The following is a 27,597-nucleotide window of genomic DNA, read 5'->3' as shown; positions in this document are numbered from 1 at the left end:
AGTGCTTCCAAACCATGTCTTTGACTGATTCGCATGAAGTCTGCCTGGGGGCATCACATGATGTATGAGGTTGCCGTTTTTGCAACCAGATGACTCCTAAGGGTTGTCAGGCACATTTAGATAAAATGGAGAAACGTTTTGGGCCCAAGAAGTTGGGGCCCTCCAAGCCAGCGTCCGGCGCAGTCGAGGGGATCTCATGGACACTGATCCCTCAGTATCCACCCATGCTCAGGCTCCCATTTTAGAGAGGGGCGCTGGAGATCAAACTCTGTTATTGTCCTCCCGTTCCAGAACATCAGTCTCTTCAGCCTCCTTGATGCCGGGAAAAGACCTGGCTGAGCACCGGAGATGAAGAAAGCACTATCACTGGTCACCATCTCGCATGACTCCAGTTACGGGACAGCATTGGTATCTGCCGTGTTGACCCTGAAGCGGCCCCGCGGAGACCAGGCCTCACCCTGAGTCGAACTCTGGAGTCTGAGGCACTTCCCACCGATTTCCATGTTGGTGCCAGTCACCGATCCCCCCTCATTTCGAGGGCAATCCGGTGACGCCTTCTCCTCCTTCCCCTGCCATTTCCACGGTAGCCTTCAAGGAGGAGCTGGATTGTAGGGTTCAGGTGGCCATGCTCTGAGCATTCAGGGGTATCGAGCCGCAAGCCCCATCGGAGCCTGAGTCGATGCCAGAGCCCATGCTCTCGATCCAAGCACCGATGCTGGAACGCCTTAATGTATTACTTGGCACCCTCCCTACGCAGCCGGTGCCTGGGGTTCCTCTGTTCCCTGGCGGCCATTATTGTCTCCCCCCTCAGGCTATATCGATAGCCAGTTCTTCTGAGGAAGAAGGCTTGATGCTTCCAGGGTCCTTCGGGCCTTTGGCACCTAGACTGCTGATTCTGACTCTGGCACCGCGGCCTTCTAGGACATTGATGCCTTCGGTGCCCTCAATGCTTCCAGGGCCCAGACTGCAGGCAGTCAGCACGGGTCCCCCGCTGACCTCTCCTGGAGATCTCATCAAGGAGGAAGCCCCATACGATCCATGGGGCTGACAGTATTTCTGAGTTCACCTCTGATGTTTCTGAGGATGTCCTCCTGGAACCATTACTCCCGAAGAAACAGCGTCTGTCTCCCCCAGAGGACCTGATCTTCGATGGGTTCGTCCGAACAATGGCGGTGTCCATTGCATTTCAGCTCCTCACAGAGGAGGATGCTAGGCATCACATGCTGGAGGTCCTCCAGTTTGTGGATGCACCGAAGGAGGTAGTAGCAGTTCCTGTGCATGAAATATTGAAGGAGTTGCTCCTGCGTATCTGGGAACATCCTATCTCTGTCTCCCCGGTCAACAGGAAGGGTGATGCTGTTTACCTCGTTCAGAAGTCCCTTGGGTTTGATTGACACCAACTTCCCCCACCAGTCAGTGGTAGTGGAATCTGCTCTCAAAAAGGTAAAGTGGTCCTGAACCCATGTGTCCGCGCCTCCAGGCCAGGACCATAGGGAATGGAATGTGCTAGGTAGGAAAGTGTCCCAAGGGGCAAAGCTAATAGCCCATATCACTTCCTACCAATTATATATAACCCAGTACTCCCGAAACCTCTGGAGGAAAGTTTGAGTTGGAAGAACACCTCCCTCAGCAGCAACAGGAGGCATTTTTCGTGCTCGTCCACTAGGGCTTCGAGTATTGTAAGCATGAGGTGCATTCCATGTATAATGTGTTTGAAACGTCACCCCGAGTGGCCGCCGTGGGCATTAGAACCCGCAGAATGGCCTGGCTCCGAGCCTCAGACCTCCGGCCAGAAGTCCAGGACAAACTTGCGGACCTCTCCTCAACAAGGGATAACCTTTTTGGAGATAAGGTCCGAGATGCTGTTGCTCAACTAAAAGATCATCATGAGACCCTCCAGCATCTTTTCGCTAGCACGTTGGATCCCCCCTCCTCAGCCAGATGGTCGGCGAGACAAGAAGCCAAATGGTCATTTTACCGTCAGAGGAAATATTATCCTCCAGTCTCCCATGGGTGCTCTCAGCAGATCCCTGCTAGGGGCCACTCCAAGCAGCCAAGGACGCCTAGAACCTGGCTAGTGCCTCAGCCAAGCCCTGCTATGGGGTTTTGACTGGCAGAGAGGGAGCACAAGTCCAGTCGCCGTTCCCTCGGAGCTGTTTCCACCAGTAGGAGACCGCCTATTCCTCTGTCGGCATCGCTGGTTAGCAATCATGTCTGATCGGTGGATACTCTCCATTGTTCGCTGAGGATACCGCTTAAACCTTGTCAGTGCATCTGAGGATGCTCCCCCGTGCCCCTCTTGGGGTCAGGCTCCACATCAGGAGCTCCTGTTGTCTGAGCTATCCATCCTTATTCCAGGCAGGGTGCTTGAGCAAGTTCCTCCAGGGCAAAAGGGGATGGGTTTTTCTCCCATTATTTCCTGATCTCCAAGAGGACCGGTGGGCTCCAACCCATTCTGGATCTGAGGGCCCTAAATCATTTTCTCAAGCAAGAGAAGTTCAGAATGGTCTCCCTTGGCACTATGATCCCTCTCATGCAGGAAGGGGTCTGGCTTTGCTTTCTCGATCTTGTTCTTCTATCCTTACTTGTTGTTTCTGGGGGGACTTCTCATGGGGAAAAGTCAAGTGGGATCAGACTAGTTCTCAGCACTGCAATCCCAGCGGGGAAGGGGGATCCAAAAGCCTCCCCACCATGTTCAAGTCTAAAAAATACCTCAGAAGTTAAACTGGATAAATCTTCTGCCCTCACTGTCTCATGTATCAGGACCCATCACTGCTGCTTGTCCACATAGGGTTTAGAGTAGGCTCATAGGTCTTTAGTCCTCTGATGAGAGCCCTTTCGCTCCATAAGAACATAAGAACATGCCATGCTGGGTCAGACCAAGGGTCCATCAAGCCCAGCTTCCTGTTTCCAACAGAGGCCAAACCAGGCCACAAGAACCTGGCAATTACCCAAAAAGGTATCAGGCTCAAAAATCTATCTCTTCTGTACATTAGTAGGAGAAGGACCCTCTGGCAGGGAGTGCACAATGAGGTGTCACTTTTAACACAAACTTCATCTGGGTGAAGCTGGGGAGGCCTCACAGAGTGTAAAACTTAGACAACCTCACTGTTCCAGTGCTTTCTTAAACTGAACCTAAAGTGTCCTAAGATGGCTGAGCTAAACAGTGTTACACCCTTCAGATGGGAGGGACTGAGGGGAAGGGATGGCTCATGATATTAAGGTCTTCTATACAGGGACAATGACAACTGCTGGCCAGAGTGGGGGGGGGGGTATGCCACAATATTAAAAAGCAGCGGTAATCCCTGAGGCACTCCACTGTTTATCTCTCTCCACTGAGAAAATTGACCATTTCATCCTACTCTTTGTTTCCTTTCTTTTAACCAGTTTGCAATCAACAAAAGAACATTGCCTCCTATCCCATAACGTTTTAGGTTTCTTAGATGCTTCTCATGTGGTACTTTGTTAAATACTTTTTAAAAATGTATTTCATAAAATATATAGACCACTTTCTTGATTTAAATTAATTCACTCAAAGCGACATACAATAGTAAAATTCAAATATAAAAAATAAAAGAATGAAAACAGATAGAAGTAAGCCACATTCAACTTAGAAAATCACAGTTGCCAAACATTTCACAAATTGGATTTTTACCATCCCTCAGTTCACATCATTAATCATGATCCAGATCTTTAATTTCTTTCAAAGTTTCATTAGAGTTTCAAAGAGTTCAACAAGTTCAGTGATCTGTTACAAAGTCTTATTTCATGCAAACATTTAAGTAATAGCTGAGGGTTTATGGTGTCAAATATGGCACTCATGGCTAAGCATACTAACAAAACTGATTTTCCCTTTTCCAAAAGTAAACTGATTTCATTTATCATGGCTGTAATAGTAGTCTCTGTGCTGTAGCGTTTATGGCAGCCTGATTGTTTAGGATGTAAACAAATATGCTCTTTAAGAAACCGGACAACTGCGACTGCACCACCTTCTCAATAATTCTGGAAAGAGAAAGCAAATTGGAAATTGAATGATAATTATTAGGGATGTGAATCGGGCTTCGGTCGATTGAAAATATCGGACGATATTTTCAAAATCGTCAGAAATCGGGGGCTCCCCCAAAACAATAGGAAAACCCCACAATATTGATCGTAGGGGTTTTCTTATCGTTTTGGGGGAGGGTGGGAAAAACAGCACACAAAAATAACCCCTAAACTGACCCCGACCCTTTAAAACTAATCCCTTAGCTTCCCTCACCCTCCCGACCCCCTAAAAAACTTTTTACAGGTAACTGGTGGTCCAGTGGGGGTCCCTGGATTGATCTCCCGCTCCCAGGCCCCCGCTGGACTTTTGCCAAGTCTTGTGGGCAGGAGGGTCCCCCAAGACTTGCCAAAAGCCCCTGGTGGTCCAGCGGGGGTCCGGGAGCGATCTCCTGCATTCAGGCCATCGGCTGCCAGTAATCAAAATGGCGCCGATAGCCTTTGCCCTTACTATGTCACAGGGGCTACCGGTGCCATTGGTCAGCCCCTGTCACATGATAGGAACACAAGATGGCGTGGGCCATCCAGTTCTCCTATCATGTGACAGGGTCCGGCCAATGGCACGGATACCCTGTCACATGGTAAGGGGAAAGGGCCATCGGCGCCATTTTGATTAGTGGCAGCTGACGACCCGGGAGCAGGAGATCGCTCCAGGGACCCCCACTGGACCACCAGGTACCTGTAAAAGGTTTTTTGGGGGGTCGGGAGGGTGGGGGAAGCTAAGGGATTAGTTTTAAAGGATCGGGGTGGGTTTTTTGTTTATCGGCTCGGGTGCAGCCGATAAACAAAACCACGATCGGGCCCGATGAAAAAAAACCCACATGTGAATCAGAACCGGAATCCGAACCGATTTCGTTTCCGATTCACATCTCTAATAATTATCAGGAATGTCTGGATCTAAATGCAATTTCTTCAGCACAGGTCTGACAGCAGTTGTCATACGTGACTGGGGTGGGATACCAAGATCTAATCATCCATAGTGGATAAGAATCTGTTCATTAGCTTAAGTAAATGTAGGCCTGCTGGAATAACTATATTAGGGGTGGACAAGCTTTGGAGGAGTGGGAGGTAAGGCAAGAGATTGGGAAGTGATACATGAAGAAGGGCATGATAAAAACTCAGCCCTAATGTGAGAATCTTTGTGTTAAAAGCACATACAAAGGGGTGGATTTTCAAAGGGTTACGCGCGTATATTACGCGCATAACCCCGAAAACCCGCTCCTGCGTGCGCCAAGCCTATTTTGCATAGGCTCGGTGACGAGCGCAAGCCCCGGGACACGTGTATGTCCCGGAGCTTTGAAAAAGGGGCGGGGTGGGGGCGGGGTCGGAGCCTCCAGGCACAGCGGCCATTTGCCGCTGTGCCCGGGATCGCGGGCTGGCTGTTGGCTGGCGCACGCAATCTACGCCTGCCCAGAGGCAGGTGCAACTTATAGAAGAAAGGTAAGGGTGGGGTTTAGGTAGGGCTGGGGGGCAGGTTAGGTAGGTGAAGGGAGGGGCCTCGGAGGGAACGGAGGAAGGCTGCGTGGCTCGGCACGTGCATGTTGCACAATTGTGCACCCCCTTGCGCACGCTGACCCTGGATTTTATAACATGCATGCGGCTGAGCACTCATGTTATGTAATCTACGTCCACGTATAGTTTTTAAAATCTGGCCCAAAGGCATCAGCAGTAAATATATTAGAGTAAGATGACTGTAAAGAATAATCCGGGGAACACATTTGGGAAATAGCCACCCCCTTGACATCAGACAACCATGTCTCAGAAATTAACGGAAAGTCCAAATCAAATCTTGCACAAAATCAAACAGAAAACCTGCCTTTATATGGGTGGGCTACATAATGAGTTGAGAAAAGCCCTGTATCAATATTGTAGACAGAAATTAATGAGTCTGGAAGTAACATCTTGTATCCATAAATTAAAATCAGCTAAAAACAGCTACTGTAGTTTTACCAGTTGCACATTAAATAGAAGTTGTGTTAGTTCTCATTTGCTAGGGATGTGCAGAAGAAAAAAAAATCTGTTTTGGTAAATTCATTCATGTGTTTCATTGGGACCCAAATTTGTTTCATTATTTTCAAAATGAAAACAAAATATTCATGTATTCATTACAGTAATTCATTCGTTTTCCATTAAAATCAATGGGGAAGTTTTGCAGACTATTTTGGGTTCCAGAATTGTGGTTTTCTTATCAATTCTTATGAAACTTGTGGGAAAAGAAATCATCAGAATGGGAAAATAATTCCAAGGTACCTAGACTGTGGCACAAAAAGTGGCATGAATAGTCTAAGTATCCGTAAAGGAGTGAAGGATTATCAGCATTGGCAGGAGTTCTCCAAAGCACAGCAATAGCAGTTAAAAAGCAGCAAGAGGGAGAAGAATACCTCAAGGCTCCAAAAGAGGGCACCAGCAACAGTTATAGGAATCCTTCATGGTATTTCAAGTGGCAACCGGACACCAAAAGAAGCATTAGCATCCTAAAGCAGCATGGAGGGTAAATGAAGTAGAAAAGGTGGCAGAAAAAAACAAAGTAGGCACTAATAAAGGGACCAAGCATCACAAAGAGTGGCTTCAAAGCAACAACAAGAACAACTCAAGGTGTAAAGACTGGATATGACAGAAGGCACAGTGGCAAAGAGAATGCAAGAACAACTCAAGGTGTAAAGACTGGATATGACAGCAAGGCACGGTGCCAAAGAGAACTCCAAGGTGTAAGCTTTGAGCACAGAAGGAAGGCAAAGTGTACAAAGACTCCCAAAATGCTAGGTGGAATTTTGATTTTCTTGTAAAATGGGCTTTCTAAATGAAAATGGTATCACATTTTGAACTTGTAAATAGTTTCAAAAATGAGTGTAGACAGGTTTTATGGTAAGTTGTGAGGGGTTATTTTTAGAAACCTTTTCTCATATTCTGTATCTGATCTCTGGCTGTTCCTAGTTTATCCAGTTTTGCATAAGTTCTCACGATTTAATTGGTAGTTTACACACTCAGTACATGCAAATGGTTTCTCTCCTCTGTTTTCCATTCTGCCTGTATTTCTTTCTTAAGTCTGACCACCCCAGTATAATCAATAAAAAACAGGGTGGGAGCACAAGGCTGGGATAATTGCAGAGGGGTTAGAACAAATCAGAGAACTATAAGGTAGGTGGAGGGGAGGATAATTTTTTGTTTCTAAATTGTTCACTTTTTTTCTGAGTTAAAGCAAATATTCTAATATAAAAAACAACTGAAAATAACACATAGGTTTCAAAATTCCCATGCTCATACATTTTGGGCAGGCATAGCAGGTAGGTGCAACAGTAGCAATAAGACCTCTGTGGTGGTATAAAGGGCATGTCAAGTAGGCATGTGGCAGCAACTAGCAAATCCCTTATAGTTGTGTAAGAGGTAAGGCAGGTAGGCATGTGCTAGCAAGTTCCCTATGAGAGAATTAGGAGCATAGCAACTAGACATCAGGCAGTAAGTCCCCTCAGCTGGTACTAGAGGTGTGGCAGGCCAAGTAGGTATCAGGCAGCAAGTCCCCTATAGTAGAACTAGGGGAATGGCAGGTAGGGATGTGCTAGCAAGTCCCCTATGGTGAAATTAGGAGCATTGCAAATAGGCATATGCCAGTAAATCCCCTATACTGCTATTAGGGTTATTATACAGTATATGAAAGAACCCACTTAAAGTGAAAAAAAAACCAAATACAAAAAACATGATTTCACTCTAATATGCAATGCAAATGAGTCTAGAAATACCTTGTTTAATTGGATCTCATGGAAAAAGGCACTAAGACTGCACCATATAAACGGTGTCTTGTGTCTTATACATTGAACAATTGCCTATTTATAATCATTGGCCCAAAAGAGTCAAATCTCATATAAGTCCCAAATATATTTTTTGAAATATTTTGTAATGCAATTAAAATGCAAAATAGCAAAGAAACTTATCTTGAGGCTCCAACAGGAAAATGAGCTTGATGATTATTTGTTGAAGTACACTGGTAACTTAGTCAAGCGCTGTCTCTTGGATTGTATGCTTAACCCAAAAACCCAACACAGAATGATGTGGGAGTGCAGTGCTGTCCAACTTCCAATTCAAACTATGTTCAGATTTTTCAAGAATTTTTTGAGTATTTGACTTTTGCCCATTCACCAGTTGCTATCCTTGACCCCTGAAGAAGAATTAAATTTGAAACGTTGTGTTGGGTTAAGCATACATTCCAAGAGATAGCACTTGACTAAGTTACCAGTGTACTTCATCAAGCTCATTTTCCTATTGGAGCCTCAAGATAAGTTTCTTTGCTATTTTGCAAATAGCATTTTTGGAGAGCAGAGAGAGAGAGACTAGCCATAATGTCCTCATACTAGGTAGGTATTTATATCTCTATAGGAGGCCCACCTAGTAACTCGAGGTGAGGTTTAGGTATTAGTGTAGGGGTTAGGGGCCACTTTGACATTGCACAATGTTCTCTCAACCTAACATTGCACAAATCTCATCTTTGGGTGAGTTTCCTCACTCCGAAGGTCATCAAATCTTCACAAGAGAGCACTGTTCTGTTCGTATCTCTCACTCTGAATGTCAAAGTGGCCCCTAACCCCTACACTCCTACCTAAACCTCACCTCGAGTAACTATGTGGGCCTCATATAGAGGTATAAATACCTACCTAGTATGAGGGCATTATGGCTAGGCTTTCTCTCTCTCTCTCCCCCAGTGGTTGTAGGTAGGAATTACAACAATTCTGGCACTTATCACAAAGTGCGAAAAAGTTATTACAATTTGCGCTAAGATAGTGCACTTTGCGATAAACTGCCTATTACCATAAAACATGCCCCTTTTCTTATCGCATGCGATATTTAGTGCATTTTGATAAATCCAGGCCTAAGCTGGCTACTAATAGCTATACTGTAACAATTCCTAAGTAACTTCTTCATAGATTATAATGGCAATTACAATGAATGGGGGAAAAATAAATGAAGCTAATAGGATCTGTTTAATTCAGTGGTCCCTTTACATTTTATTTCAGGGACCCCAAAAAGAAACAAATTAGACACAATTCATTTTGGAATGCTTATTCATTTTAAACAATGCACATCCATATAGTTTGCTGTGGCAAACAACCAGAACAACCATTATCGTATTATCATTATTTACTTCAACTAGAAGACACTCTACCCCGTGAGTTGACTTACTGAACTGTTTCTATGTTTAATAACATTGCAAACAATAGCCATAACTCCATCCCCCTTAGCTCCCTTCAGGGGTTGAGAATGACATATATAGCCCAAAAGACAAACATGCTTCCATGATTACTGAGTCATGAAGGCCTAATCAACTCATTTTTACATAATGAGGGTAATTTTCAACAGTGTACATAAGTCAGGACATACACGCATAAGTCAGTGCATCTAAAGTTACAGCAGTATTTTATAAATTGTGTGGTGAGAACCAAATAGTTTATTAAATACTATATGTCTCTGGCCCAAAATACATGCATACATGTCTGTAAGCATGCATTTTAATAATTTAGTTTTAATACCCATTGTATAAAAGTACGCGCTTTTATTTTATGTGTGTAATAATTGTAATGTGTACAAAATAACCCTCAGTTAGATGTAGAGGCAGGTATTTTATAAAGTATGCATGTACTCTGTTTATGAAATACTTATCAGATGTCATAAGAAATTGCTCTAGCTGTTTTATTGTTTTATTATTTTATTGTATGTCAGCTCATTGTGTATGTCCTTTGTAACATGCTTCGAACATTGGAAGGCATGGGCTAAAAATAATTTTTAAATAAATTATGAAAATACTCACCAGTTTGTCAACACCTCCACCAGTTCACCCAGACCCTCCAGTACTTCACCCTGACCCCTCACTACTTAACGCACACCTCCTTCTATGTGGCTGATCTATTTTAATGCTTCCGTGTTTTATTCTTTAATTTGCTTATTCAACAACTCTTCGTATTCAATTTTTCAATTTTTATTCAATTATCTGTGCTTTTGTTTTCCCTGCGCCCAGTCTGACCCACCTATAACTTCTCATTGTCTTTTCTCAAGTACTTATCTTGTTTTTAAGAGGCTGATTGCGGCCGCTGCTTGTGGGTTCAGATCTCCCTGCCCCAATGGCCATGTTTCAGAAACACTCTGCCTGCCTCAGGGACCGCGAGAAAAACTCTATTGTGTCCGAAATTCGGGTCCACAGTTGGAAAAGCACTTCATTTCTTTTAAAACATTTAAAATATAAGGATTAAATTCAATCTCAAATAGAAAACCTATATCCCACTTTTCAGGTATGTAGTACTTACTGTTCTCGCGTAGATCTGAACCCACAAGCAGCAGCAGCAATCAGCGTCTTAAAAGCAAGATAAGTACTTGAGAAAAGACAATGAGAAGTTATAGGTGGGTCAGATCGTGTGCCGGGAAAACAAAAGCACAGATAATTGAATAAAAATTGAAAAATTGAATATGAAAAGTTGTTGAATAAGCAAATTAAAGAATAAAACACGGGAGCTATTAAAATAGGTCAGCCACAGAGTGGTTGTTCCATAAATAGCGACCGCACACAAACCACATATCAAGGGGTTCCCTTGACATTTGAATTTGGAGAATTGGAATAATCTATCAGCAATGGTGGTGAAAACTAGCATTGTAACATAATTCAAGCACACATGAGGCAGATATAGATGGAAGGAACAGAGGTGGAAGGTTGCAGTATTGCAAACATCCCATTTATTTGTCTTTCAAGAGCAGAGGCAGGGTTAGAGATGATATGGCCAAAAGACGAAGCATATTGAGGAAGCATGAACTAATGACACTGCAGGCTATATAGTAGACAGGTTGTAATCAGAATGGTACAACTCTCCAGAAAACAACCGAGTTGATTCCAACAGGTTGGTGGTTGCCAAGTATTGTTCGGTAAGATGATAAAGGCCAAAAAAGGAGCACATAAAGAAACACAACCTAGTGACACAGCAGGCCATGGGGTTGTTGAAGTGGTATCAACAGGTAGCAACTCCCCAGAAGGCAAATAAGTTGATGCAGTCATATTAATGGGGCCAGGTTTCAATCCAGAAAGAACATAAGGCACTAGGAGTCCGGACATTGGAGCAAAAGCCTCACTAGTTTTGACAACTGTTTAGATTATTTATAGTGTTTTGTGGTAAGATATGGGATGGGGGGGATGGGAATAGCTGTTAGGTTAAGTATTAGAACTTCCATTCTCTTCTGTCCAGGATGATAGAGAACCAATGAGGATGACAAAACGGATTTGGTTAAAGAGCGATATCCTACAAATGTTCAAGTTTCTATGACTGACAGCCAAGATGTATCCTCAACAGTGTGGACAGGAACAGCTGGGCAGACTGGATGAATCAATTAGGCTTTATCTGCCAGCTTCAACTATGTATCTGTTAGATGTCTTATGATGTGAACTACTATACCATACAGGGGTCAATATTCTTAGGATTTATCCCATACATTTGTGGAGTTAGCCAGGATTTTAATTTTTTTCCCAAGCACCAGCTACATTTTGTCCAGGCAGCTCATTATCTGCACAGAATTTAGCTGGATAAAACAAGTCCTTGCTGAAGGTGTCCCTAGGTGGTTAAACTCTATCTGGTCAACACTGATATTCAGCACAGCTGGATTAAGTTATCTGGATAGGTCAGGTCAGTCAATTAGTTGTGCTAACCAAGACAGGCATGGATCCTCTCCCATCTACCCTCCAAGAAAACAAAAATGCAAGAAGGATCAGACCCTCCCTTCTGCCTCCCAAGAAGAAAATATAGCAGATGTACAGGATCTCTTCTGCCCCAAGAGGAAAAAAAGATTAGTGGTAAAAGAGACAGATCCACCCTCCCAGTCCAAAGAAAAAATTGTAGTGGGTATGTGGTATACCCACTTCCTCATGCTCACTAAAGACAAGTAGCAGCTGAGCTACAATTCTCCCCTATCCCCCATCTAAAAATAGAACAGGCAAAATCCTCACCGCCCCACCCCTCACAGAACCCAAAAAGTGTCCCTGTGGGAGGAGGAGAGGTTCTTACTTTCTCCCGCTCTGTTGAATGCTAGGTGGCGGCACAACTGACAAATACTGGCACTCAGTATTAATTTACTCACTTCCCTCCAGGATGAAGAGACCAATCCCCTTTCAGATCTGAGTTCCGCACAGGGATTGGTTCCTTCACTGACAGACAAAGGACTAATCCTCATTCCGAATTGAATTTTGAATGGAGATTGTTCTCGTCGCCCATGGAGTGAAGTAAATACATTAAGACTGTGTGCTGGTGCCTGTCTGCTGTACCACCTCTTAATATTCAGTGGAATATGGGATCCTGCAAACCCTCTACTATTTCATCCTGGGGGACAGGAGGGGGGATCCATTTCTTTACCCATTAATTCTTTTTTCTCTTGGGGCAAGAGGGAGGGGGGATGCTGCATACCCACTGTATTTTTATCTTGGGGGGCAGAAGGAGGAAATCCAGCATCTCTTGAGCCTAATCAATATTCAAAAACTTGAGTGGTAAAGATGCCTAGATAACTTTATCTGAATAACTTTGTCCAAATAGATTCAGTGGCACTTTTACCTAGGTAAGAGTCTCTGACTATCTGGACAAAGTTACTAGGGCAATGTTTGCCACTCACTGGTCTTTTGAATATTGACCATTGAATGTTTAACTGGCATATATTTTTTACTTCTTTCTAGGAAACACTTGCAATGATACTCAAAGTTCTTGATATATTGTGATGAAGTTTTGATTCCATGTAGCCCAGGTGCTAGAGGATGCACCAAGAAAATTCCCAGGGGGGGAAAAGTGAGATTTCAAAAGGAGAGTTCACTTTAAAGAAGCAAAGAGCCCTGGGAGTTGAAGTCCTAGAAAGAGAGTTGGTGTGGACTCTAAACCATGCTCTGGAACTGAGGCAAACTGGGAAAGGACAGGCTACAGAGAGGAAGGCACTTTCCCTCCAGGGGCATGCTAGAGAGGGAAAATTTGGAGAGTTTAATACACTGCTCAGAGCTATGTTTTTTGTAATTCTTTGTATATATATGTATATATATATATATATATATATATAACAGCGCTGTAAGGAATTTTCCTTATAAATAAGCTACCTCTGGTGAAAAATGAACTAGTGTCTGCGTTTTTGAAGTTAGTCTGGAGGCCCGGGTGAGAGGAACATGGCTGGTGTTGAGCATTCACATGTATGAAGAGTTTTTCTCTATAGGTGCAGAAATTGAAAAAAAACAAACAGGACTTAAGGCACAGCATTCATGAGAATAAAAAAAAAAAAAAAGCATCAGGTTCTCGCCTAGGCCCTCCTTAAGGCCCATTTGTATATCCTTGTTTTTTAAGCAATTTCCATTCATTTTGATGAAATAAGATTATTAGTACTAAAATACCATTAAGGACAGAAAAGAAAACGGTATATAAAAACAGTGATATTATTATATTATGCACTTCAGATTTTATTGTTTATTATAATACTTTTACTTTTTCCTGGCTTTCAAGCCTTGAAAATTAATCAGTGATGTGATTAACTTCATCTGCTTCAAAATGTTGCTCTCAGTTGACATTAACATAAAAGTGCTGAGACATTCTTGCATGGTGGAGGGCCCCTGACAGCAGGGGGGTCCTGGTCCCTGGTGCCCATCGGATGACATTTTATTGATCAGCTAACATGACAGAAAAGCCTGGGCATGAGCTAAATGTGCATGCCCTCTCTTTTTTCCTATTCAGCAGCAATTTGAAATCCCCGAAGAGAGATCGTTTGGTGTTTCCTCGATGGGAGCCGGTGTCGATCTGGACAGCTACCAAAGTGCGCTGGAGGAGGTGCTCTCGTGGCTTCTCCTGGCTGAAGACGGCTTAAGAGCACAAAAAGACGTTTCCTTTGACGTGGAAGAGGTGAAGGAGCAGTTCCATGCGCATGAGGTAAATCAGTTTAATAATCCGGAAGGCGCTGCGCGGCTCCCAGAGTCACATGATTCATGGTTCTGTTTCTCTTTATGAATGATGGCGTGAAGCTGCTGAAAATAAAGCCCGCTCTGTAACTTCCACGAGGAATGCATTAGGGTTGTATGTGCCGTATGGAACGAGAGCTGTAACTTATAGCATCGGGGTTTCCCTGTAGGTGCTGTTAAAGATTTCTCTCACTCCTTGCCGACCTGGTGCTTGAGAAGTTTATTTTCAGGTGAATTTGCTGTGAAACCACAGGCTCGTTTCAGATAATGAGGTGCATGCAATAAAAGGCTAGTGATAGGTGTTTGGCAATACAGAAAAGAGAGCTAGATTTCTTGTCTGCATTATGTATCCATCTCCCGTGATTATTAAATGCAGTCCATGGAAGTAGATTCCATGTGCCTTTACAGATGTTGGTGTAATATAGGTCAGGTGGGTTGCAAACACAACACTATTTATGAAGAGATTATCATTTAAATTCCCTTCAGAAATGCAATCCACAGGCAGGCTCAATGGCCCAGGCTGCAGAACGGCATGCTGTGACAAAAGGGATCTTCCCCAGGTCCTGAACTGCCATGTATTGGGGCTGGTCCAGTCTGGGTATGCTCAGGTCCAGGGAAGGTGGAAGGGAAGTGGCTCTCTCCTGAGCTGTCAATACTTTACCATCTCTGAACAAATGTAATAATTTGAATTTGCTTTTCGGCATTAATACACTTTGGCTATCACAGCCTACAAAGATTCTGGTTTATTCCAGGCCCAGTACAGCTACTAGAACTCATCACTTCGTGATCCTGTTGTAAAATAATGCAGGAAAAATTGTGCCATCAGCTTGAATAATGTCTGGGCACGAACTATTCACTGCTTTACAAGGCAGTAGTATATTTGATTTGGGTCATATGATCTTATTTGAACCAATGTGTGCTTAACAGTCAGTGCACAATAGCACTGCATACATGTGTGTAGCACTGAGTGTCATGGAATACAATTTGCAGCACTGTGAAAGTGAAACATTTATGATATCTCATGGGTTGTTGTCATTGACTGTCAAACACTCAGCTTTCTAGTGAGTAGTTCATCACATGTTGTTATATGTGATTCCATGTAAATAGATGGTAAGTAATTCTGTTATAAATTTATGGGGGTAATTTTCAAAGTAACCAGTTCATGTGAAAGATTTGCCTGCGTGTTAGTGTTACTTCAAGGTAATGCTAATAGGCAGGAAAATGATTTCTGAAGAGAACCAGCCTATGCTAAAAGGCTCATTAATGTATTAACTCTGTATTCAGTATACAGTTCTAATGCCTAACAGACCTAGTGCAAGCCATGTAAAGCTAGAAAACTAACTACACCTCAATGGATGTGGTCAACTGGCTATCCTCATGTGGCCAGCATTAGCAAGGTGCCACCTAAGGTCAGACCACTTCATGGTTCTTCCCAGCTCTCCCAGCAGAGCACAACATCCCTTGCCTCTGACAGAGCACAAACTCTCCCTTCTCCCTGATCCCAGCTGAGCATAGAAACCATTGTCCCAAGAAGACCCACTAAATTATCTTGTCTGGAAATCCCCTTCTCCCAACAGAGATCTCCAAGAGGCCTTTGGGCCCTGCAACCTCCCTCCTCAAACCACAGATTCTATGCCAAAGAGCCATTAACTCTCTTTAGGAAGGAGGTAGCCATTGTACCTCTTGGCTGTGCCAGGCACCACTTTCAAGATGGCATCTGGAACACTGACCTGAATGTCAAAACACTTGGCGTCACGTGCTTTGAGGTTCAGGTCAGAGTGTCTCAGGTGCCAATTTGAAATCAGAGCCTGATCTTGCAGGAGGGAAACCAGTGCCCTCCTGCCTAAAAAATACTACTGGCCCTGTTGACATGGTGTGGGAGGTTGTGGTATGAATTGCGGGGACTGTAAGCTTCTTGGAGACCTCTGGTGGGAAGGGAGACTTTCAGACAAGAGATTTCAGGGTGACCTCTGCAGGAAACAGGGGCTTTGTAATTTGAGCAGGGATTTCTTTGTTTTGCTGGGAGGAGTTGCTAGGCATTGGGGGAGAGATTGTACTAGTGTGTAGGGGGAGAGGCAGTTGGGTCTCTGTTGGAGGGGAGTTTCTTTTGCCAGGAAGGAGGTGCTTATGTCCTGCTTCAGGGAGAGCAGGGGGGAGATATCTTATGCCAGGAAAGAGTTTTTCTGCTTTACCAGGGAGAGATTGTTGTCCTTTATTCACGTGATGAGGGATTCAGTTTTTAATGCCATGAGGAGGCGGGTGAGAGTGAAGGCGATTCCAGTTCTTCCACTTTGGGCTAAACTAACCAAAAAACTGCAGGCCAAATTTTCAGATGTTAGGCTCCTAACATTTGGAGTTAGTCTCCTAAATTGACTTTTGAAAATTGTCTACAACTAGTTTTATTGATCTCCCAAATTTAGGGGCAGTGTTAGGGCGGGGAAACAAAGTTAAGAGCTTAGCATGGATTTTCAGAATTAGGCACTTAAATTATGAGCCTAAATCTAGGAAAATGAATACCAGTCCTCAATTTAGGAGCCTAAATGTATGTTAATTTTCAGCTGAGAAGTAAGGCGTTTAACTTAGGCAACTAATTTAAGGTCCCAAATTGAATATCGGCTCTTGTATTACCATGCTGGTTCTAATGCAGTTTGTTAACTAGGCTCCTGAAATACAGATTAGCTGAACAGGAACTCTAGTATTTACTTTGGGATACATCTAGACCTCTATAAATCTCCCATATAGAAAGAGGAGCTCAAGAACAAATGAAGGAATCGCTTTCTGTTGTAGCTTTGCCAAATGGGGCATAGGGTAATAGTGCATGCCTTCCACCATCCCAGCTACCCATATTTTCTTAGGAATTGCTTTGTTGAATTTATAGACTTTCAAATGGGGTTGTACTAGAATTTAGAGTATCTACCTGTACACTAAAAGAAAATTGGGTCTTACCTGCTAATTTTCGTTCCTGTAGTACCACGGATCAGTCCAGACACCTGGGTTTTCCCTCTCTTCCAGCAGATGGGAGGCAAAACCCGGTGTGCCACCTGTGACTCTTCAGTATTGATCAGTACCCAAGCTTAACAACATTAAAAAAACAACCCCAACTGAACGCTAAACTCTTCCCCCCCCCCCCCCAAATGAGCAGGGGAGTATGAACAAGGGAACAACTAGATTAACTGGTTACCTAAATATCTGCAGCACCTAAGCCAAACCTCAATGAAGAGGGAGACAAACAACAGAAATCTAGCAGACTCTCCAAAAAGCCAACTCTGATAAGGGTGGGCGTCTGGACTGATCCATGGTACTACAGGAACGAAAATTAGCAAGTAAGACCCAGTTTTCTTTTCCCTGTACGTACCCGGATCAGTCCAGACACCTGGGATGTACCCAAGCTTCCCCTAATGAGGGTGGGACATAGAGAGTCCTGCTCGAAGCACACTCTCCCCAAAATGACCAACACCCGGATCCTGAACGTCTAACCGGTAGTATCGCGCAAAGGTGTGGAAAGATTTCCAGATGGCCGCCCTGCAAAATTTCCTGCGGTGAGACCAGCTGGCATTCAGCTCAGGAAGCAGCCTGGGAACGTGTAGAATGAGCCCGCAAACCATCCGGAACCAGGCGACCATGGCTGATATAAGATGCAATAACCACCTTGAGCCACCTCGCTATGGTGGCCTTTGAAGCTTGTCGCCCTTTCCTTGGGCCGTGCTACAAAATGAAAAGATGATCAGACAAGCGAAAACTATTAGTGACTTCCATATACAGCAGAATAGCCCTCCTGACATCCAGGCGCTTCAAATCTCTAGCCTGTGAGGACGAGAGGTCCAGGTTCGTAAAGGCAGGGAGTTCCACGGACTGGCTCACATGAAAAGCAGAGATTACCTTGGGCAAGAACGATGGAACTGTCCTCAAAGACACCTCTGAGACTGAAATTTGCACGAACGGTTCCCTTCAGGGCAAAGCCTGAAGCTCTGATACCCTTCGAGCTGAGCAAATGGCCACTAAGAAGACCACCTTCAGAGTGAGGTCTTTTAAGGATGCTTTCCTGAGGGACTCAAAGGGTGGATCACACAGGGCCCTAAAAATTAGGTTCAAACTCCAGGACAGACACACTCTGTGAACTGAAGGGCACAAATGCTAAGCTCCTCTAAGGAAACGGACCACATCTGGATGAGCGGCAAGAGTGGACCCAGGAATATGACCCCTCAGACACCCCAGTGCTGCCACCTGGACTCGCAAGGACTTGAATGATGATCCCTTCGTTGGTCCATCCTGCAAGAAGAAGGAGAGAACTGAAGACATCGAAGCCTGACAAAGGTCAATACCCTGCGGCTTGCACCAGGACTCGAAGACCCGCCAGACTCGACTGTATGCCATGGAGGTGGAGGGCTTATGCGCTCTCAAGAAGGTAAAGATGACAGCCTCCGGATAGCCTTTCTTTCTCAGTTGCCTCCTCTCAAAAGCCAAGCTGCTAGACAAAAGCGATCCGCCTGATCGAAAAATATAAGACTTTGACGTAGAAGATTCGGTAGGTTGTTGAACTGCAGAGGTCTGTTGATTGCCAGGTTGATGAGATCCGCAAACCACGGACGACGCGGCCACTCTGGAGCCACAAGGATCACCTTGCCGATGAGGGGCCATGGCGGGAACACATACAGGAGGACTCGTCGTGGCCAGGGAACCATGAGCGCGTCTAGGGCTTCTGCCCCGTGCTCTCTTCTGCGGCTGAAGAATCGTTGCACTTTGGCGTTCAAGCACGTCACCATCAGATTTATGTGAAGGATCCCCCATCTGCGGGAGATCAAATCCATCACACTGTCCGCCAGCTCCCATTCTCCAGGGTCCAGTTGGCGAAGGCTGAGGAAATCCGCCTGCACATTGGTGGTTCCCGCTATATGCGTTGCCACTAACATCTTCAGATGACATTCCGCCCAGGTCATCAGCATGTGCACTTCGAGAGCCACTGGCTGGCTCTTGGTACCACCCTGCCAATTGATGTAGGCCACCATCGTTGCATTATCTGACAGAACTTGGACCGCCCGGTTGTGCAGGAGGGGAAGAAACTGCTTGAGTGCTAACCTCACCGCTCGTGTCTCCAGATGATTGATCGACCAAGTCGCTTCCTCTGCTGACCAAAAACCTTGAGCCACTTGTGACTGGCATACTGGTCGCCACCTGAAGAGAATGGCATCGGTGGTCACGACCATCCACTGTGGGACTTCGAGGTCCACCCCGCATTCCAAGTGGCCCGGTGTCACCCACCACTCGAGGCTGGATCTGGTGACGTCTGGGAGCGGGAGCTGGAGATGAAATTGTTCCGACAATGGATTCCAGCGGGAGAGCAAGGCAGTCTGCAGGGGCCTCATGTGAGTGAATGCCCATGGCAGCAGCTCCAAGGTTGACGTCATGGAGCCAAGAACATGAAGATAGTCCCAGACCCTGGGCGCTCTGTTTCGCAACAGGAGTTGTACCTGGGCGTGCAACTTGAGGCTTCTCTCCTCTGAAAGGAAAACCTTGCCCAGGCGAGTATCGAAACGGGCCCCCAGGAACTCCAAAGCTTGAGGTGGAGATAGGTAACTCTTGGCTAGGTTGACCACCCAAACCAGAGGGCGCATTCGAAGGAGGACAGATGCCACCTCCTGAGAGCACTGCTGTTCTGATTTCGCCCGAATCAGCCAGTCGTCCAAGTAGGTATGGACTAATATCCCATCCTTTCTCAGGGCCGCTGCCACCACGACCATAACTTTGGTGAAAGTCTCGGGGCTATGACCAGGCCAAAGGGCAGAGCGCAGAACTGAAAATGTTGACCCAGAATCATAAACCTGAGAAACCGCTGATGATCCCTGCGGAACCCTATGTGCAGGTAAGCTTCCATCAAATCTAGAGATACCAGAAACTCTCCCTTTCGCACGGCCACAATCACGGACCGAAGGGCTTCGATACGAAACCAGGGCCCCCTCAGGACCCAGTTGACCTGTTTCAAGTCCAGGATGGGTCTGAAGCTTCCTTTCTTTTTCGGCACCATGAAATAAATTGAGTACCTCCCTTGACCCTGCTCCTGGACAGTAACTGGCTCAATGGCCCCAAGCTCCTGGAGCTTTTGAAACATCTGTTGCATGACTTGCTGCTTTGCAGGGGAACCGCTGGGTGACATCAGGGACAGGTCTCTTAGTGGGCAAGCAAACTCTTAACGCGTAGTCTTGACGGATCACGCTTAACACCCATTGTTCCGATGTGATGTGGGCCCACTCCTGGTAGAAAAGAGACAATAGGCCCCCGATGTGTGGAACCGAAGAGTGGGCTGGCGGTATCTCATTGTGTAGACTTATGTTCGCTGACTCCTTGGGAAGAGCCCTCCCTGGGTGGTCTGCGGCCACGAAAGAACTGAGACCAAGATGGAGTCCTCCCCGAGGGCTGGCGGTGACCAGAGACTGGAGCCCAGCTCTGATGAAAACACCGTTGACTGCGGTATTGAGGACGAGTTGGGAACCCCTTGGGAGCTCGTGGTTTGTCCTCCGGGAGCTTATGCCCCTTGTTATCCCCCAGATTCTTAATCAGCTGCTCCAGGTCCTCCCCAAAGAGGAGCTTCCCTTTGAATGCAAGGGCCCCGAATTGCGCCTTCGACGACACATCAGCCGCCTAATTGTGAAGCCACAAAAGCCTCCGAGCTGAAACCGCTGAGGCCATAATTCTGGAGGAAGTGCGAAGAAGGTCATACAGGGCGTCTGCGCCATAAGCCACAGCTGCCTCCAATCTCTCCGCCTGCTGTGCCTCTGGGGGCGCGAGGTCCTGGGCGCTTTGTAACTGCTGCCCGCAGCCTGTAACTACTGCAGACAGCTGCTTGAATGCCGAGAGCCAAAACCTCGAATATTCGCTTGAGGAGGACCTCTAACTTCCGATCCTGCAAATCTTTCAATGCTGCCACTCCGGCAATGAGAATGGTGGTCCTCTTTGTGACCGCCGAAACCAAGGCATCGACGTTCGGAACTTCAGGAGTTCCAACTTATCTTCTGGCAACGGATAGAGCTTGTCTATCGCCCTGCCAACCCTGAGGCCCACCTCCGGGACGTCCCACTCCTGGATCATAAGTTGCTGCATCATCTCATGTAATGGAAAGGTCGCAGGTGGACCCCGTAAGCCCGGCAAAACCGTATCCATGGTCTTTGGGCTTGTACCCATCACTGTGGGTTCAATGCCCAGCTCTGCCAGGACATGATGTATCAATGGAGCCAGTTCCTCCCTCTGGAATAAATGCATCACCCTAGGGTCATCCCCTTCCAGGGGTACCCCTGGGCCCCCATCAACATAAGTCCCCTGCGCCCCCGTAGGGGGAGGAGAAAGATGAGAGTGTTCACCAGCTGGGTCTGAGCCATTGAAGGGATCCAGGACCTGGGGGACTGGATCCTGCAGATCCGAACCGCTGATGCGGCTTCTGACTTCTTAGGGAGCTTCTGAGGGGGGTGCACCAAGGACCCGAGCTCCCGACCCTCTCTCTTGTGAACCCCGCTGGCCAAAAAGGCTTGATGCATAAGTAGGATGAATTCCAGGGAAAAACCAGAAGCTTCCATAGCCAGTCCGACTACAGGTTCTGGTCCTCCTCAGAATCCACTCCCGAGGCCCCTGGGCTCTATCGTGGCTTGAATCGGCGGGGAAAAAGCTCTGGAGGGGATTCCCCTTCCCCTTTTGCTGCTTCCTCTACCTTGCGAAAAACTTCCAAAATGGCCACTGTTCCCGCGCTAAGCGGGAACGGGTTCTGCCCGAGGATCCAACGCTGCCGGCTATGGGTCAGACAAGGCTTGAGAGCCGGGAACTGCCATAGGAGCGCTGGAGGGACCTTCACCTCCGTGGCAGCAGGCATGGCAAATTCCTGCCGCAGTGCGGCTTGGGAGTCTCTCCCTACACTCGGAGCAACGGCTGCTATGGGGCATCTGTGGAGCACGGCAAGTCTCACCCAAAGCACTGACCAACATGGGGGGGAGGGGGGTAGAGCGAACCACAACCGAACACTCACCGCCCAAAGCATGATCCCTCGCATGGGCGAGCCTCCCCGGCCACGAAGACACAGTCCTGCCGCGAGGAGCGCGGGCCATCTGCCTTTTTTTTTTTCTATACTCACAGTTGTTAGCTGGGAAGGGAAACACAAGGGGAAATCCCTTCCCTGAGGGTTGGCAGAGGCTGCTGGCTGCTAGAGAGGGGAGGGAACTGGTCCCCCAGCTACCACCCCCAGCGCACCAAAGAGCACAGATTTGGGGTCACCAACCCCTGCTCATTCCTGCCTCCAACCAGGGGGGATAGTCTCACCAGGACCTCATGACTCCCTGGGAGACTATTCTTCTCTTTCTCAAACATTTTCCTTATTCTTTTTTTTTTTTTTTGGAACCAGTCCAGAGCCACAGGTTTTGCACTACTTCCATCTGCTGGAGACAGAGAAATACTAAAGAGTCACAGGTATCACACCGGGTTATGAGGCAGAGGCTCTGAAACTTTCTCTGTCTTCAACTGCTGGAAGGGAGGCAAAACCCAGGTGTCTGGACTGATCCGGGTACGTACAGGGAAGAGCAAATTATCAAGATATACTTCTATTTTAGGATTTTGAAGGTGATCCATACAGTGAAAACAACCCCCTTTTTATCTGCCTGGTGTACCACGGCAACAGGATCCCTTCATAGGATTGTGATCTGTATGCTGTTTAAATTGGATTTCTGTAATTGTTATAAAAGGGTAATGCTGCTTGAAGGAGCTGCATAGTTAATTCTTGCTTTCCTGGACAGAAAACATGTTCAAATGTGGAGGAAAAATATCAGCCCGATATGTACTTTCAAGCTTAAGGAACCCTCTAGAAGTGTAGCCCAGTGGTTAATACTTAGGCTGAAGTGACTGACTGTAGCGTAGAAGCAATCCAATTATAACATTGTTTAAATTCTGTAAGTCTACAAAAGAGAGATTTAATGGAAATTGAGGCTGTTTCTTTAGTGCCTCCTTCTGCAGTATTCTCAGCTCACATTGTTTGTTTGTTTTTTTCTTTATAACAGGGATTCATGATGGATTTAACAGCTCATCAGGGAAGTGTGGGCAATGTTCTGCAAGTGGGGAGTCACCTGGTAACGATCGGGAGGCTTTCAGATGATGAGGAAAATGAAATTCAAGAGCAAATGAATCTGCTCAATTCCCGGTGGGAAAGTCTGAGGGTAGCCAGCATGGAGAGGCAGAACAAGTAAGTGGTGTGTGCCGGGGGAACACGGGAGGTAGGCAGCAGATCTGTGCGTATTCATGGGCATGGTGGGATATCAGCCTTGGGTAGAGGCACTGGGAAACTCACGCTGCACGTTGATGTATTTTGGAGCACAACTTCTAATTAGAAGTATAGCTGTGCTAGAATCATTGCTTGTGGTCAAAGTTTTAAAGTGGGGCCCCCACCAAATAGTTACATTTTGACTGGGTAAATCATTAACCAGCTATAATTTAGCCACGTAAGAAAGCGGTGGTGCAGGGATGTTCCAGAGGCTTGACTTTAGTTTTGCCCAGCTAGCGCTAAGTAAAGTAATCCATCTAACTGCTTGGAAAAAAAAATCACAGGCCCAACCTTAGCCAATTAACAAAGCACGTTAAAAATTAGCAAACTAATTTCCTCCCACTCCCATCCCTCAATGTGAATAAAATATGTTGCAGGGCCATGTGACCCCCCCCCCCCCCCCCCCCCTCCATCTCCTAACATAATTTGTAACTGTCCCATGGCAGTGACATTAAGTCTCCCTCACCATCCCGTACCTTTTAAAAACAGGCTGCCAAAGATTTCCACCTCCAAATTCCCTTGCCTCACCCCTGAACCCCCCAAATTGTCCCAAAAGCAAAGCGAGAGCAGCGAAGGCTGTTACCTGCTCTCACTCTGCAGAATACTAAGTGCCGATAGCTTTGATTACTTTGCTCTTGGTATTCAGCACTCGGACAATGATTGATCTCTTCACTGACAGCTGACAGCAGATATAGCTCTGAGCGCATATGTCAGCACCGGTTATGTGCAGAACCATGAATATTTTCTAAGCAGATCTATGTGTGTAAATTGGCTTTCAAAATTCTGGCAAAAGTCAGCAGGTAAAAAGCACCTGCAGATTTTAAACCTATACAGGCTGTTTGAAAACGACACCCCTCCCCACCCCCAAGATTCAGTGCAAAAAAAGTGCTGGATCATGTATTTGATGGGCAAAAATCCAAAAGAGCTTTTACGCGATGGGGGATGAGAAGTTGAATAGGACAAAGACCTCCGAGCGATAGTGTCTGATCATCTCAAGATAGTGAAACAGCATGGCAATTCAAACAAAGGGACACCAGACTGCGTAGCCAGGAGAAAAAAGCAGGTGATAATGCCCCCTGCATTGGTCTTTATTGAGGTCTCGCTTAGAATACTGTGATCGGCTCTCGAGACCAAATCTCGTAGAGGGTAGAGGCGGTCCAAAGAAAGGCGAACAAAAAGGTGTGACATCTGCACCAAAAGCCATATAAGACGAGACTGAAGGACCCGAGAGGAGAAGAGAGGCAAGGGGGATACGAGACATCTAAATAATTAGTAATGCACAAGAAGGAAAGCTCTTCCACTTGAAAGAAAGCTGTAGAACTGGGGATAGACTCTGAAAGCATGTTAGGAAATATTTTTTTTCACAGAATAGGTGGAGGTGGACGTGGTGGAGATGAAAGCAGCGACCAAATTAAAAAGGCAAGGGATAAACACAGAGGATCCCTAGTGGCAAGAGGATGGTAATGAAATGATGGGTAACCTGCACAGAGTTGTGGTTCACTCCAGAATAGCTGTGGAATGACAGTATTGTGCTTCCAAGAAGACTTGGGGGATAAGCAGCAGAGTTACAACCCTAAACAGAAGGATGGGGGTAACCTGCATAGAGCAGCAGTTACGACACGAAGCACCTTGCTGGACAGAGTGGATGGGCCATTTTGGTCTTTAAATGCCTTCATTTATTTTGCTACTACTAAATGCGCTGAAGCTACAAGGAGCGAACTGTACTGAAGTCTTGTCCACACTGCAGCTCTTAAACCTGGTTTAAGTAAGCCACACTAATTTCAAGGGCTGCTGCAGAGATAAGTGTCCGTACTGCAGGGCTACTAAACTAGTTCTGAAGCTCTAGTCTCCAAACCATCTGAGAGGAAATCTCCAGCGTACTTCTACTCAGAGCCACTTTGGTTAAACTTGACAAGCGGCAGTGTTCGCCTAAACCAGTATCAGGAAGGGCTTCTAAGACAGCTATGTGCAGTGTGGACAGGGCGAAGCAAATCTCTTCCAACATTTGCTCAAAGTTTTTTTTGTTCAAAACAAGAGAGATGTAATCTGCATTCAGGCAAAAAGTTCTAGCCTGAGGAACCAACCTTTAGAACTTTTTCATTTCATCTGCTGTAGGAAGTTTTAATTGAAAAAAAAAAACTGGTTTGAATCCTGCCTTCACACATTGCTTATCAAAAACAGCTTCTGGGTGCTTTTCTTATAGTGATTAGGGCTTGTTGTTTGGAATACCAAGCAGATCTGGTATTTCCTGAGTCATTTTATCTTTCAGCATGTACTTAGGTAAGATATTAAATTGTGCTGTACATGTGAGTTTTCATAGAGAAGAGAAGAAAGACCCAGGCTGAAGGCAGTGACAGGAGGTGAACTTGTTTTATCTCAGATGAAGTTTACAGGGCGTTTTCTGCCCTCAAAAAAGTGAAATACTGTAACATCCTGAAAAGCAAAAGGAAATGTAATCCTACTTTACGAGATCAAGAAAGGTGAAAGCCGTGATATTGCACTCAGCTAAGAACTAAGCCCACATTTAGTACTAATTTCTAGAGTTTTAAAATGTCTGCACTGGGAATGGATCAGTTGGTTTACATTAACTTAATTGCTAACCCCCTCCTATACCCTGTCCCTCCCCTCCCCCCGAATAAGATGTGATTTGAATCAGCTTCTACTTTTAATTTGAGATTTCAGACAACTTGCTTCACAGGTCTTCTCCAGCCTAGCTTGCATTCTTACTTTTAATCTGAAAGCGACCTGCGTGTATATTAGACCCATAATAGCAGATATGCAAACTGGTTTAATTGGCGCCAGTCGTCAAAGCTACAACCCCGACTGCTGTCCATTCACACATCTCTCATAAATGTTCAGAACTCAATCAGCTGTAAAAAAAAAAAAAAAAAAAGAAAAGAAAAGAAAAATCAATTAGAATAAATGATTGACTAATTTCATTCCATTAGAAAAGTTAAAAAGCAAAAGATGAAGGAGGGTTATACTGGAATGATCGTAAGGGGAGAAGTGCATTTTTAAAAAGTTAGGAGGCCAATATTCAGTAGGCCCTTTAGTGGACAAGTTATCTGGCTAAGGTTAGCTGGATAACATGCCCTGAATATTCAGTGGGATAAACCTCCCATTGAATATCCCCAATTAAACTTATCCAGCTAACCTTTGGGCATTTGGAATTTGGGTGAGAGGGAGATAGGGACAGGTTTGGGCCTGCCAGCCCGAGATTTTTAGATTTATTTATTTATTTATTTTAAAAGAAATGCTACATAACCGGATATACTCTTTAAGTTATCCGTCTAAATGGTTTTTGAATAGTGACCCCCAAAGCGTCTAGGAAGCTGATGTGGAGTGATGCCAAGTTCACAAAATATAGAAAGTATTATGCGCTGTCACTGATCATGCCATGATTCCCATCCCCTTCCTGCATACATTTCTGAACTCGCTTTTAATTCTAAGATTATTTTAAATCATAAATCCATTAAAGAAAGAAACAGAAGATAATGGAAACTGAGAACAATAAGACCCATCTCGCTTATGCAGTTTTATTCCCAGGGCAATGCCTTGAACCCTAGCTAATAGGGATCCTCTGTGCCTAGCCCAGGCTTTCTTTAATTCTGGTACTGGGAGACCACTGCATGCATCCACCTATTTTGTAAAGAAGTAATTTGAGCTTTAGTTATTTTATTTTGTCAGCCATTTATATACTGCCTCCCCATCCTTCCAAAGGTTATCCAAAGTGGTGAATGTTGGTAAAAAAAAACCTTTACAATACAGATGTTATTACTGAGTCGAACCCGCTGGAATCTCATGCTTAGATCTTTGGAAAGGTTTTGCTCTCATGCATTTGTACCTTGGAAGCATTTAATGGCTCTTTCATATCCCCCATTTTTCTCTGCTCTAGAGCGTACATATCTGGTCCTTCAGATCTCATTTCAAATGGTTTTGGTATAAACCCTGCAGCAGTTTGATAGCCTTATCTATATCCTTTCTCAGATACGTCCTACGTATCTGGACACGGTATTGTAGGTAAATTCTCATTGATGCTGAGGCATTCTTTTTTTTTTTTTTTTTTACTGGTTATGTCTCTTCCTAGCTTCCCGCTGGCTCTGGCACTGCCTTATCTCACTACTTTGAGATTCTTAGGCCTGATCTCCTAGTGAATGCACACTAGGGATGGATGTGCTTTTGGTTGAAATGACACATAGACCATGTCAATTTTGTGTTTTATTTTCTATAGTTTATAGTTTGCACTATTTGCAAATCAGGCATGCTAGCCCAAAGTAGTGCGCACTATTTCATAAAACCTACAAAAATGAAAAAAAAAAAAATC

The 27,597-nt window shown here is 45.3% G+C and overlaps 1 protein-coding gene across 1 annotated transcript in view; it reads left to right on the top strand.

Moving 5' to 3' along the window:
* DMD (dystrophin) overlaps window positions 1-27,597 on the top strand; it is a 3,148,630-nt gene that overhangs the window by 1,186,196 nt on the left and 1,934,837 nt on the right. Inside the window, exons 10-11 of the mRNA XM_029603105.1 lie at window positions 13,767-13,955; window positions 23,014-23,195. Of these exons, the coding sequence (XP_029458965.1) occupies window positions 13,767-13,955; window positions 23,014-23,195 (371 nt within the window). The remainder of the gene's footprint in view (window positions 1-13,766; window positions 13,956-23,013; window positions 23,196-27,597) is intronic.

Source organism: Rhinatrema bivittatum, chromosome 5 (genome assembly GCF_901001135.1).
Source record: "Rhinatrema bivittatum chromosome 5, aRhiBiv1.1, whole genome shotgun sequence".
In the NCBI taxonomy this organism is placed as follows: Eukaryota; Metazoa; Chordata; class Amphibia; order Gymnophiona; family Rhinatrematidae; genus Rhinatrema; species Rhinatrema bivittatum.
The sequence above is the reverse complement of the archived record's forward strand: the minus strand, read 5'-3'. Positions and strand labels throughout refer to the sequence as shown.